This window comes from Melospiza melodia, chromosome 2, assembly GCF_035770615.1.
Source record: "Melospiza melodia melodia isolate bMelMel2 chromosome 2, bMelMel2.pri, whole genome shotgun sequence".
Lineage (NCBI taxonomy): Eukaryota > Metazoa > Chordata > Aves > Passeriformes > Passerellidae > Melospiza > Melospiza melodia.
In genome coordinates this window covers 118,998,809-119,012,992 of record NC_086195.1, presented here as the reverse complement: position 1 = coordinate 119,012,992, position 14,184 = coordinate 118,998,809, and the positions used below count along the sequence as shown (strand labels likewise).

General features: G+C 41.2%; 1 protein-coding gene across 3 annotated transcripts in view; it reads right to left on the bottom strand.

Moving 5' to 3' along the window:
• HERC2 (HECT and RLD domain containing E3 ubiquitin protein ligase 2) overlaps window positions 1-8,260 on the bottom strand; it is a 102,477-nt gene extending 94,217 nt beyond the window's left edge. For 2 of the 3 annotated variants that reach the window (XM_063149727.1, XM_063149730.1), the window contains exons 1-2: window positions 8,183-8,260; window positions 7,341-7,460 (exon numbers count right to left, since the gene is read on the bottom strand). In XM_063149727.1, coding sequence (XP_063005797.1) covers window positions 7,341-7,412 — 72 coding nt within the window. In that variant the 5' untranslated portion in view covers window positions 7,413-7,460; window positions 8,183-8,260. The remainder of the gene's footprint in view (window positions 1-7,340; window positions 7,461-8,182) is intronic. The other variant, XM_063149728.1, reaches the window with a different exon arrangement.
• Window positions 8,261-14,184: the final 5,924 nt, after the last annotated feature.

Here is a 14,184-nt window from a genome sequence, read left to right as displayed (position 1 = left end):
TTTAGCCAAGAGAAATGGGGCAGAGTGGCTGATACAAAAGAGGGTGGTGCTGACATCCAGAGGGTCCTTGTCAAGCTGGAGAAATGGATTGACCTCATGAACCTAAACCTCATGAACCCAAAGCTCATGAAGAAGTGCAAAGTCCCACAGCTGGGGAGGAACAGCCTCAGGCATCAGTACAGGTCCAGTGTAGGCTCAGTGTGAGAGACATGGACAAAAAGGAGAGAGCCCAGCAAAGAGCCATGAAAATTATTAAGGGACTGGAACTCCCTTTATATGAGGAAAGGCAGAGAGAAAGGGTTTGGGAGGAAAGCTCATCTATATATATATGTATAAAATCTGAAGGGAAGGTGTAAAAAAGATGGATTCAGGCTTTGCTCAGTGGTTCCCAGGGACAGGACCAAAAGGAATGGGTGAAATGCAGGAGCTTCCCTCTGACCACCAGGAAACACATTTTCCTTGTGAGAGAGAGACACAGCACTGGCACAAGGTGCCCAGGGAGGTTGTAGATTCCCAAGTTGTGGAGATATTCAGAAGACATTCAAACACAGACCTGGGCACCAGACTCTAGGTGGCTCTTCAACAGGGGAGTTGGACCAGATGACTTCCAAAGGTCCCTTCCAATCTCAAACATCTGTGACCCTGTGAAAGTTGCAGCTGAAGATAACACTCTTCTGTGTAGTGGAAAAGTGTCTGCTTTAACTTCCCAATCCTGCATTTTTTTCTTCCCACAGTATTTTATGACTTTCTTCCTTTGCTCCCACCAATACCTCTCACATTCAGTCATTCATAACGAGTCTACCACACATCTATCTCACTGTTCAAACTAGAGACTTAAAACTTTGTACAGACCAAAAAAAAAAAAAAAAAAAAAAAAAGAGGTACTTCCCTCCACTAAATTATTTGAAGAATCTTCACAAGGCAATTGGTGGTACAGAGCAAGACAGCAAGACAAGAAAAACACACCTGGTGTCTTCATTGTTTCTGACATACTGGACATCCAAACACAAGAGCAGCCACTGGTGTTTTATAAAGTCTCTCTCATTAGATTGCTTGATTCATATGAATATCTTTCCCTCTAATAATTTGGCAATTTCATTTGTAAATGTTTAAAGGGATGAATTTGAACTCAGTAAGTTAATTTATTAAGAATAATGAAGTTTTCACTAAATTTCTGCAACTGACAACAGTGCCAGAGATGTGCCCTCTGTACATCTCCCCCAAGGCCCTGCTTGCCCATCACTTACACACTTCCTTCCAAAGACCAGGACAACAGCAGCTCTGTGCTCCATGACTACTATCCACTGCCTTGCAACTTTGGCCCGTGTTCTTAGTCCTCCTACTCATTCCCCAAGCTAAAAATCTCCCTTGTCCTTTCCCATGACATCTACTGACCTCTTCTCAATCCCCATCTCCTACGCATCTCACCTTCGGAAACCCCAAGCCTCTTCCATCATTTGTCACACTTTCTCATCCCCAGACCATGTCTTGATCACTTGAAAGCCATATATCTCAACAAATCCACACTTCCCACACAGACCTAAGGCTCAGCCCCGCTCACTCATCCCAAACTAAAAACACAAGGGCCTTGGGAGACTTTAAAGTGCACTTCTACTGTAAACTGGGCTGCCTCCACTTTAATCTTTAGCTAATCTTATCTCTGCAGTAGAACTGTAATTTATTCTGTCTGGTACAACATCTGATTAAGTCCAAGGGGTATCTAGTTTGGTTGCTGACATATGCTGCTGCCAACCTCCAACAGGGCTGACAGTGAAATTCCCATCCATCCCTATCACCTTTAGACAATAAGACCCTGGCATTAACATTTCCTTCCATTTCAAGAAAATTAAATCTTGCAACCATAACTGGGTAAGCTCCTGAGAATTCTCAAAGCACTGCTAAAATTTTGCTTTCAATAAGTTATTTTAAGAATAATCAGCAGCTCTGATTTTGCTTTGAAGTCAACTATTTTAATTAGACAAACTCTATGTAGTACATTAGATTATGTTATCAAGGTGGTTTCATAAACTCCCCTGCAAAAAGCATAGAAGCCTTCATAAAAGTTAACTTGAACTCAAGAAAAATGTAGCCAGGAAAAGGACAAAGGATTGACTTAGGTAGGATTCTTAGTTATATAATTGCACTGGAAATTTAAGAAACTGACTTCATAACCACAGAACATCAATATGGATTTAAAATATAAGCTACTTAAATAATCTTCACCTCAGAATTGCCAAGGGTAGTGGAGAATCTGTTCTGCTATTCACTTATTTTTGCATTAGCCACTGGCTGTATTTCAAAGACTACATGAAAAACTTTTCTCACTAGAAAAATACTTAAGTGAAAAAAACTTTCAGCCCAGTAGTAGCGAAGAAAATCACAGAAGAATAAGTCCTTTACTAAGTCTCTCTTTTGTTTTTGCTTTTTCGAATCCATTCAATTTGTGTTTCCTTTCTCATTGTTGTCTTGGCATTTTGTCCTAGCTTCCTTCCTCCCCTGCAGAAGGAGGCATGCCCTGAGAGCACAGCTGCTTATCACACCTATGCAGAGCACAGTGCAACATCACTACCCCTAAACACAGTGCTCGAGAGCTCAGAGAGCAAAATCGGGAAGTTCAGCAGCCCCACTTTACTTCAACAGATTTGGGGTTAAACTAGAAACATCCCTGTAAGAGCAGGGTGCTGGTTTTCCACTTGCTGGAAAATTAACAGTTAATAGTCACACACACAAAAAATTAAGCAATTCCCTATCTTTAAGCATCTGAAGAATAGCTCTGTCTGAACTCAAATATTTGAACCTATGTGTTAAATCTAATTTCTCTAACCTATCACACCACATATAGTGTTTTTCCCTCCATCTGGAAATCACTTATTTAGGAGAGACAGCACTACTTCACTTTTAAAATAACTTTTAAAAAATGGTATCACAAAGTTCATTTCCTTTAATTCCAAAGGAATCCTCATTTGCAGTTTACTGTAAGAGCTTCCAAATAAGCCCTTTATTTTTTTATCAGAAAACCAAAGCAAAGAAGATTAACAGGAAACAACAAAATAGAGAAGGCAACTTTCACCAACTTCTTGCTTTTAATAGCCAAGACATCATTTCTTTACATAATTTTCTCCCAAGTAAAGACACTGATCTGAATGTTGGAAGGTAGGATTTTCAAGATAATAAAAATGATGAATGTAACTTCAAAGGAAAGATAAAAATGTTTCAAACTAATGCAACTCTTAAAGGTGGCTATTTAATTTCAAAAAAAATACTTTCATCTCTGTGACAAAAGATAATGACAGAAATAGTCTGCCAAGCATGAACTCAATCAAAACTGATGGAAATACTTCCTTTTCCTATTGCAGACAGCTCCTATACCTTGACTGTTGCCTAAAGTTTTTCTCCACACTACAGGAAAATGAAAGTTTTTCCCTCTAACCCTTGCTATTAAGGACAACAGTTCTCCACAGGATCCAGAATAAGCAGCCCAATTAAACTCCATTTGAACACACACATGCAGCCCATTAGCTCACAGCAATTCTAGTTTTTAGTTATTCATCCATCACTAATTAAAGGACTCTGCATAAGATTCTAATTTAGTTGTACAGTACATCTATTTAATCAAAATTATTTTAAGCACAGTTTGATTCCACAAACTGGGTACCTACCTAGGTTTAAGTAAACAATTTTAATCTTCTCTTTTTATAATAAAGCATGTCTCCCTTAGGAACAGTCATTGAAACACAATCTCCCATGACACACAAAGTTTGCTATAAATGTTTCTACTAGTAATAGTCACCAATGGGTAGGCCTTTTCAATGCATTAATTCAAATCTAAAGAAATAACTTATAAATTCAAGCAACTGTATTAAGAATGATACATGAAAAAGTGGCCTACACTAAAATCCACCTATTTCATAACTTCACAAGACTATTTTATTAATGGTGATGTTATACACATCCTGTTGATACATGTCATAGAAGAACATACTGCATATTGTGTACTGATGTTCTCATATTCAGCTGTACTACCCTGATATTTCAGCTGTTGTAACAGTCTGTTTTTACAGATAACACAGAATATCCTATTTTGCTCCACCAGGAAATTTAGATTTTTTTAAGTAAAAGAAATGTTTCTGAGCACTTCAAAATTACACTAGTAGCTATAAATCATACAAATAATTACAAAGTTTTAAAAAAGACATGGAGCAGTTACAGGTTGCATTTGGATCTTTGTGGAGCACTTTGGCCTCCTAAAATAGCCTTGCTCAGTTTCAGAAAAATTAATGTAAGCAACAAACATTGTGAAGATTCAGTTCCATTAACATTTCACACCATGTCAGGTAATTGTGCAGGCCAGAAGGTCACTGCTACTACAGAAGGACTTGTGCCTTTGATATTCACTTAAGAGCAGAAATAACATGCTACATCCCACTGCCCTAATCTCACAGCAGTGACATCCCAAAACTGAGGAAGAACATTTCAATTTGGCCTGGACACCAGCTGCAACAGTGACGCACACAGGTGACTGAACATAAGCCGTGCTACAATCCACATGTCATTCTTTTCTTACTGTATTAATACCACACATAATACTTATTAATGCAAATGGTACTAGAATATTGAGTATTGCACTATTCATGCAACATCTTCTTGAGCTAATACCAAAAAGAATACAATCATTTTCAGAGAGATTTCATTGGCCTAATCATCAATAACTGCCAGTTATCAAGTCTATAAAACAAACTCCCTGCCAACAGCCACAAAGTAAAAAAAAGTAAAACAAAAAGGTACTTTGAAGCTACTAGGCCACCAAATGACCAAATGAAACCATTTTACTTCCAATCTTAGCTATACACCCCAAATTTTGTAGTCTTTGTATGCCTCCTAAGGTAATTCCCCAGAATAATTCTGTTTCTACAAGGACTGTCACCTACTCATTCTTGGACTGCTGTACACTGAGAAGTTAAAAATGTAGCTACAAATTGAAGAGTTCCAGGGTCCAATTCCAAACAATTTGTAGTCATCTTAATCCTTTCACATAAATTTAGTGTGTCTTCTTCAGACCTCTCATAGTACTGTTTCAATTCCTGACAGTCCCTTGAGCACCAATGGGGTTCTTCTACAGCTGAGCCAGTAAAAACAAGCACATTAAGAAATCTACATATTCACTACACATAGAACTCAAAGGATTAAGACACAGGATTTATACCTATTAAAAAAATAACCACATGCTGCTAGGTCATGCTAGCCAACCAGTAGCTAAAACAATCATTCATGTAGTAGAAAAATTCTCCAAAGCCCAGAACCCCTGTACTTTACAGAAGGCATCTGCCATTTAATACATTAAAAGATGCTACTCAATATTCACAGGCTCAATTTTTCAAAATACTGAACACATACATCCAATTAAGTATTCTGTGATGAGGCCCTGTGTAATACCAAGAACAGGTAACCTAATAAGAAAATTATATTATACCCAGGAGGCCTGGCTTGTCTTCAGATTCCAGAGAAGTGATGTTGCATTCAGCACATGACAAATCATTACTGTTCTCTTATTTCATTATTCTCATTATTCTGACTACAGCTTGATTGGAAGAAAAAAAAAAAAAAGGGGTACTCTGGCAATTAAGAGTTTAACTTGTTATTACACATAAAGAATTTGTGTAAGTAAGAGCATTTATTAACAGAAATATGCTGCAAATGAAGATTTTTATTATTAAAAGGAAGTCTTGTAACATATCAACTAAGCTACAGTCTCATAAATCACAAATAATATCATTGCATTTATACACACAACTGAAAATAACCCATAAAACTTAGGATGGCAACTGAAACCTCCTATAAAAGTTTAAATACATAGGAAAAAAAAGGGATGCAGAAAAAAAAGGCACTACGAAAAAGGAAAATCTGATAAATCACATGAACAGTCACATTTTTCACCCCATATAACAGAGAAGTAAAAAAAGGCAATGCATAGTCAGCAGGTGTTACAAACAAAGGTTGCCACTTTTTCAGATAAATTTCCCTGTATTCAACAATCCTTATATACAATATACTTGTATACCCTAACCCTAACTCTTCTGAAAACAAAATATATTTCTCTATTTCTTAATATGCTTACCTCCAAAATGTTGTACAGCATCTTTATTTACTTTAGAGAAAACCTCTGACTTTGACTGAAATTTTACTTTGGTAGGAACGAAAGATGAAAATAAAATTAATCTAACCAAATCAAGAGCAAGCCCTGTCATTTCATAGCATTTACATTCAAGACCTACTAAATAATGGAACCTCTTAGGCTATATCTGTCACTTCTGATTCCAATTTATCTTGTTTGATGTAAAATACTGGAGAAAGGCTGCTTTCAAATCACAACTGCATGGGGAAAAACCCTTGTCTAACCATAAGAACAACTCAAGCATGTAGACTATCAGCAGCTAATCTGGAATAAAGTCACAAAGATGGAATTTTTAAGAGTTTTTCAGGAGCACTATCATTAACAGTAACAAAAGAATAACACTGGCTGGCCCATCCCAAAAAGAATTTCACAGTTTTGAGTTGAAACGTGGAAAGGTTATTCAGAGTAAGAGATCCATATGCAATATTTGGGTAAAGGAAGGTGAAGAGACAAGGACTTAATCTATTTATTCATTTCATCTACAACAAACATAACTGGTCCAAACTACTCTATTTCTCTATATTTTCCACTTATTCACAAAATCTGAATTGAGAAAACATATTAATATCCTCCTCCTCCCCATATCACACAACTTTGCTAAATGAAGAAATCTTCTAAGACAAAAGAAAACTTCCACCAAATACTGATATATTTCAATGAAGACCATTTCCATTTACACCTTGTACTTTTAACAAAAAACTCAAAAAGACATAATTTAAAGGAACCCTCTATTCATAATGCAAACAACTACAGCAAAATCTAATTGGAATCCTTCAAATTATAAATTACATTTCCATCGCCTTTCGCTTCAGTTCTCCTGTGCATTAAAACTGCCAGCTCATATGCAGGCAAGACATTTAGCAACAGCCTAAATAAGAATTTATAGTTCTAGCAGACATACTCTGCTAGGAGCTTTGACACTCAGCAAAGATAACACACATATGTAGCCCAGCTTGTTTCAAAGCAGAAGGGACTGGACTGAAAACGCAGATCTATTTGCAGATCAAAATAACCTGCTGTTTCTTCAAAGCCACTTATAAATCAGCATACTTGGGAAAACCTATACATATCTCAAGAGCTACCATCTTCTACTTGTCAGCTTTTTGGACTAAAAGCATCCTTGAACAGCACCTGAAAGGTCAGAATGCAATATGACCAAAGTCCTTACCTGCAAGTCTGTCTTCAACCATTTGGAGTCAAACCTTGCTTGAGCAGACAGACAAAAAGAATCAGAAGACATGTTTCCTTCTTCAGCCTTCTCTCCAGGCTGGCTGAGCAGCCCAACCTGCTACAGAATGAGCGGAGAGAAGGAAAAAATAAAAAAAAAGGACAATCTAGCACATGAAGTAAACCATACAAGGTTATTTTTGTTCAGACTAGGACGACTTCCACTTGATCTTCAAAAATATATCACGAAGAAGGACCTCGCTCGTTCACATCCCCCGAATTCGCACGGGGAGAGGAACACGCATCAGGACTACTACCTGAACCCAGAAAAAAGCCTGCACATCCCCTCCCTATCACACCCGTGGGAAGGAAGCCTCCCTTCTGCTGCACTGAGCCACACCAAAGGCCTGAACGCTGCCCCTCAGCCCCGTAAGTGGTGCATGAAATAAATAATTGATCGCAGATTACGCAAGCCGCAGGCCAACATAAAGCGATTATCAGGGTCACCCGCACCCCCTCCTCCCCGAGGCGGGGGCTCCCCCTCTCCCGAGCATCCCACCCCCGCGCTCCCGCCCCGCTGTCACCGCCCTGACGGCGCCCACCCGCCGGGCAGCCCGGGGCCGGCCCGGGGCCGCGGGGAGCGAGGGCAGAGCCAGAGGCAGAGCCGGAGCCCCGCCCGGGCAGGGGGCGCCGCGGGGGCCGGCCCTGCCCTGCCCTGCCCCGCCTGCCCCTCCCGCGGCGCCCCCGGGATGCGGAGCGGAGGCCGCGCTCCCCCCGCCGCCCCACGGCGCTGCCGCCCCTGCCTCCCGCCGCCCCCGAGCCCGCCGGGGCTCCCACACTCACCGAGCAGCCGCAGCAGCGACGGCGGCTCCGGCTCCCGCTGCACCGCCGCCCGCTCGGCCCCAGGTAATCCTCGCCCCTCCTTCCCTCGCCCGCCCACCCCCCACCCCTCCGCCGGCGGAGCCGCTGGCCGATCCCTCCCTCGCTCCGCCGCTACTGGAGACGGGCGAAGCTCGGCCCCCCGCACGCCAGCGCAGCTCCCTGCCAATGGGGAGAGCGGCGGGAGGCGGGACATCCTGTCCCGCAGCGGGGCGGGCAGCGCCGCGGGCAGGCGGGCGGAGCCGCGCCGGCAGTAACGGGGATCCGAGCATCCTTACCGCCGGGATGTAGAGATTAAAATGAAAAAAAAACGAAAAGGGTTGTTTAAGTCATTGAACGGCCATCTGCAATCTGTGCTGTTGATTTCTTAAATAAAGTAGCTTTTAAGTGTTTCAGATGAGAAAGGTTAGTAATGAGTAGCTCGGAGGCAAACAGAATCTCAGAGTGGGAAAGGTTGGAAGGGACCACCCTGGGGCATCTGGTGCAGCCTCCCTGCTCAGGCAGGGCCATCCTGGAGCACGGGCTCAGCACGCTGTGTCTCTCTGGAGACATCCGGAGCCCACCTTGCTGCGTTCCTGTGCAGCCTGCTCTAGGTGACCCTGCCTTGGCAGAGGGGTTGGACTGGATGACCTCCAACCCTAATAATACTGTGACTCTGATTGTCCTCATGCTTCCTGAATATCTCCAACGAACGGGACTCCACAACCCCTCTGCACAATCTGTTCCAGTGCAAGGTCAGTCACATGCTAAAGAAACTCATATTCAGCTGGACCTTCCTGTGCATCAATTTCTGCCCATTGCTGGTCGTGTAAGTAAAGACCAATGCAAAGAAGACATCAGTAACTCTGCCTCCTCTGCATCTTCTGTAACCAGGGAAGGAACAGAGGCTGGGAACAGTGAAGTGACACCACTACACATGAAGGAATAAGGATGCTGGGGAATAAAGTGTGAACTTGCTAATGGCAGGCAATGACAGGATCTGGAGGCAACTATGACTGATTGCTCAAGGGAGAAGCTGCTCTGAGGCAAATAATCATCCTTCAGCATAAGTTTGTTGGGGATGTATATTACTAGTTTGAAATTCAAATAAACCAAAAGTCAAGTTTCTCACAATACTTAGACTCCTGTTCCCTGGCAGCTAAGGAATTAGGAATGTAGAGCAAGACTTGGCAGATGGGACTATTATTGGCTTTGGCCAGCATGAAGCCACACTGACTGAATGTCAATGAAATGCTAACAGAACTGAGACCATTTGCTGGCATTTAGGCAAAGGTACACAACATTTAGTTGTAGTTATTATGTAAGAAGCATTGTAATAAAACAGGGAATTTTATTCTCCGGGCTTCTTTTCAAAGTAAAATATGAAACCATGACCTAACTGGTTAGTCTGTCATTTATCACAGACCTCTCTTGAATCAAGATGTAGTAGGCATTTGAAGCAAAACACTCTACAAAACTTCTGAAATGCCTCAAAATTTATATGAAAATATAGAAATACTCCATTTCCTCATGTTACTCATAGAAATTTTAAAATACAAGCTTTCAAAACCAAAAGTAGTTTCCTTTGAAAAACCTTCCCAAAATGCCTACAATGTTAGTGCAGCAGGATGGGAAATACTTGACTCTTGTCTTACCTGGCAGACTGAAAATGTAAGAAAGTAGTCATATTGACATAATTCAGAAAGGGATAAAAAACTGCTTTGAAAGATAAGGATTAAGGGACAGACAAATAAAGTGGATGTCATCGTGGGAGTTTAATATAGATCACCCAGCCAGGACAGCAACACTGATGAATTATTCTTTAAGGAATGAAGGGACACCTCTAAATCAATCACCCTTGAAATCCACCATCCTTATGGCGGATTTCAACTTGCCAGATGTTAACAGGGTTAACACAGCTGGTACAATCAGTCCCAGAAGTTTCCTAAAACACCCAGCCAATAACTTCTTGATACAGATGTTAAGGCAGCTGACTAGGAAGGGTGCCCTCCTTGATTTTTCAGTTTGCTAACTGAGAGGGTGTCAGGATGAGGTGGTGATTTATGGCTGTATTTGCCCCAACAGTCCCAAAGCAACTCAGTTTAAATTCTCTGTTGGCAAGAGGCAAAGTGCCATCAAAACTTCACCTCTGGATATGAGGAGAGCAGACTTCAGGCTGCTCAGGGAACTAGTTAGCATGGTCCCCTGTGAAAATGGTTTTGAAGGCACCGGAGCCCATCAGTGTTGTCCCAATTTTCAAGCAGGGCAAGAGGGATAGCCCTGGTAACTCCAGGCCCATCAGTTTCATTGCTGTGCCTGCTCATCATTCAGATGGATAAACACATGCAATGTGTGAGCAACTGGCTCATCGGTCAGACACAAAGGGTTATAGTAAGTGGGGTTACATCAGGCTGGTGACCTGGCACTAGTGCACTTTGGCAGGGCTCCATTTTAGGGTCAGTGCTCTTCAATATTTTCATAAATTGCTTTGGATACTAAATAAGTTTGCCAGTGATACTAATTGGAAGGAGTTGTGGACTCCCCCAAAACCAGAGAGACCTTGCAGAGATATCTTGACAGATCAGAGGGCTGGGCAATGAGTTTCAGCAAGGACAAGTGCCAGATTCTACACCTGAGATGGGGCATCCCTGGATGTGCATCCCAACTGGGGAACGAGGTGCTGGAGAGCAGCAGCAGATCTGTGGGTCCTGGTTGATGGCAAGTTGAACATGAGCCAGCAGTGCCCTGGCAGCCAGGATGGCCAGCCATGCCCTGGGGGGCATCAGGCACAGCATGGCCAGCTGGGCAAGGGAGGGAATTGTCCCACTCTGCTCTGCCCTGGGACAGCCTCACCTTGAATATTGTGTGCAGTTTTGGGCACTGCAATATAGAAAAGATGAAAAGCTCTTAGAGAGTGTCCAAAGGAGGGACACAACGATGGTGAAGGACCTTGAAGGGAAGTTGTATGAGTAGGACCTGAGGTCACTTTGTCTGTTTAGCTAGGAGAAGAGGAGACTGAGGGGTGACCCCACCACAGCGTACAACTCCCTCGTGAGGGAAGAGGAGGGGCAGACACAGCTCTTTGTGTTGGCTAGTGACAAGACCCAATGAAATGGCCTGAAGTGGCCAGGGGAGGCTTATGCTGGCTACTAAGAAAGTGATTTTCACCCAGAGGGTGGTTGGGCAACAGAACAGGCTTCCCAGGAAAGTGGTCACAGCACCAGCCTGACAGAGTTCAAGAAGCATTTGGACAACATTCTCAGGAATATGGTGTGATTCTTGGGAGTGTCCTATGCAGGGCCAGGAGTCGGACTCAATGATGCATGTGGGTCCCTTCCAAGTCAGGATATTTTTATGATTCTATATTTTATGTATGGAGCCCAATCTAAAAGGAATTATAAAAACTTGCTGGAAACCACAGTGCCCACTGCTTGTTCCTACTGCTTGTTTAAAGGATTTGCAAGTCATATCTAAATAACATAATTTGTATATGCAACATTCACTGCTACTTCTGGTTTGGCTTTTCGAGATTATCGTCTTTAGACAGTCTACATTGATGTCCAGAAGTTTTCTTATATTAAATAAAAAATTGCAAGAGCCTTTGCTGTAGCTCCTGATGTGAAGAATTTGAAAAATGCTCAATGATCCAATTTGTTAGATTTGAATCACTGGTCCAATTAGCAGGTACACACTCACTTCAACAAAAATTGTATTTGGGTGCAGTAACCATGGAAATTCAAAGCCAGAGATACTTATGAGGAATTTATGGGTTATTTAGTATATCCAGATTTAGACTTCACTTCTGATGAACATTTTTTTCCATTTGAAATGCACTATAATAGCATGGGGCAATATCAAATGGCATTCTCAATTATAAAAATATGCACCCGCCACATTTTCCAGAGAGTAAGTATGTCTGGTACAACTACATGAATAATTCATTTGATAACATTATTAAAAACAATTTTATTTTTCAAATAATCAGAAAACTTGAAGTCTCAGAAGCCTGAAGTTTGACTTTATACAGAGCATTTGCAGTATTAAGACCACCAATAGCTGTTATTCTGATGTTATTTACATAGCAATGGCGAGCTGTATCACTTTAGACTGGCCAACATAATGAAGATCTGACAGACTTCAGAAGGCAAGTTCAAAAGAAACTGTTGAAATGTTACCACTCTAAGCCTTGTGTTTCACTCTCCTGATGCATATTTCCATCTTAAAGCAGGGTTATATGATCCTGCAAATCAGTTCTCCAGGCATCATTCTTAGTGCTGCAGCTTGCTCAAAAATTGAGGCAATTGCATTCTCAAATAACTAAATGCAAACTAAATGCAAAACCATAAGAGCCAATGAACAAATGGTGAGAGCAATTTTTACTTTTTTTTTCATGAAGAGGGACAAAAATAAGCAAGTATATGTTTACATAAAAAGAGCATCTAGTCCTACCTGCAGGTCTTCTCAGTGTCAGCATGAAATCTTTTCTAATTAATAATTAATTTACATGTGTGCGCTCTAGGGAATCCATTCTAGTGATAACAGCAGTGGAATGTGGGGTGGTTTTGTCTCTCATTAGTGAATATCAAGAAGTGTTATGCATGTGAACGGGACACAAAACCATCTCTGTAAGAGCAGTGCCTAGCTCCTCACTGCGAGACAATGCCTGTTTTGTTTGTCATTTTTTTTTGTCAAGAGCCATTTGTGTTGAGCTGTCCCACTGAGTTTGGAAGCCTTTGTGTATTATTACACACAAAACACAAAATCCAGTCCACTTCAGGCTTAAAACAAGTCCCAGAGAATTCCCTGCCTTACTTCTGAAGTATGGAGGCTTTCCCAAAGAAAGGGAAAAATTTCTACAATTAGCCTTTATTTTTTCAGTACTCTCTGAACTGAGCAGTGCACCAAAATTTCAGTTTTATACAATTAAAAGCTCATGGTAAGGCCCGTTGTTTCTTTACTGTGTTATTTGCAAAGAATGCCCTCAGTTCAAATTGGTCAATACATATTATTATGCCACACCAGTGCTTTCTACAGGGAGAAAACAGAACAGTAAGGATACAAGAGGATTCTCCTCCTTTCCCATATTCACTAATATTTCTAAACAGTCACAATAGCACTTTCTACTAACCATTTTCATTACTGAATAAATATTATTTACATAAGTAAAAGAATAACCAAACAAAGGAAGCAGCTTCCATGTTCAGAAACCCAAGCCTCCTGCAATCAGTATCCTGTCTTTCCTCACACTCCTCAGAACAATGAAACAAGATCTTCCATCTGTGGGCATGGCTTTCTGTTCCTTTCTCATTTTCAGCAGTAACAGCCCTGCTGCATCTCTTCCATTTGTCTAATGGATCTCCCTTCCAACCTATATCCTTTGCATTATTACTTCCAAGGTGATTTCACTCCTACCTTTACTAGGCAGTCATGTAAGTTCTAGTGTGGAAACTGTGTTGTTTCTCCATTGAACAGAACTAGGTTAACCCTTCCCTGTCTTTTATTATTCCAGTTCAAAATGACAAATATTGCTTACAATCAAAATTTTAACAAGTTCTTCTGTGACAACTTTTCTTTGTGAGAACACTGTTGTGTGAATCACAGTATACTGCACAGCTGACACAGCTCAGTTGCAGAGGTGGTGTTGGAAAAGCAATTCACAGTACAGAGGAGTGGGAAAAAAAAGAAAAAGGAAAACTGTGACAGTAAAGGCACAATTTCCACAGGTAGCTAATTAGAATTCATTGTTAATTACATTTTGCATGGTTAATTATTTTTAATATTCTAGTGAATCCTGTCCTTGTTAAAGCATGCAGTAACATTTTCCTCAGCTTCATTAAGCTCAGAAATTCAGCCTGGTATAACCTTCCTCATCCATACAGCCTCACTCACACAATGCTAACCATGAGAGTTTTCAGTCTTCCAGAAAAACACAGGCCCAGAAGCTTGCTTTCCAGGTTATGTCTTCCATTAGAGAAGAACAGTTGTTT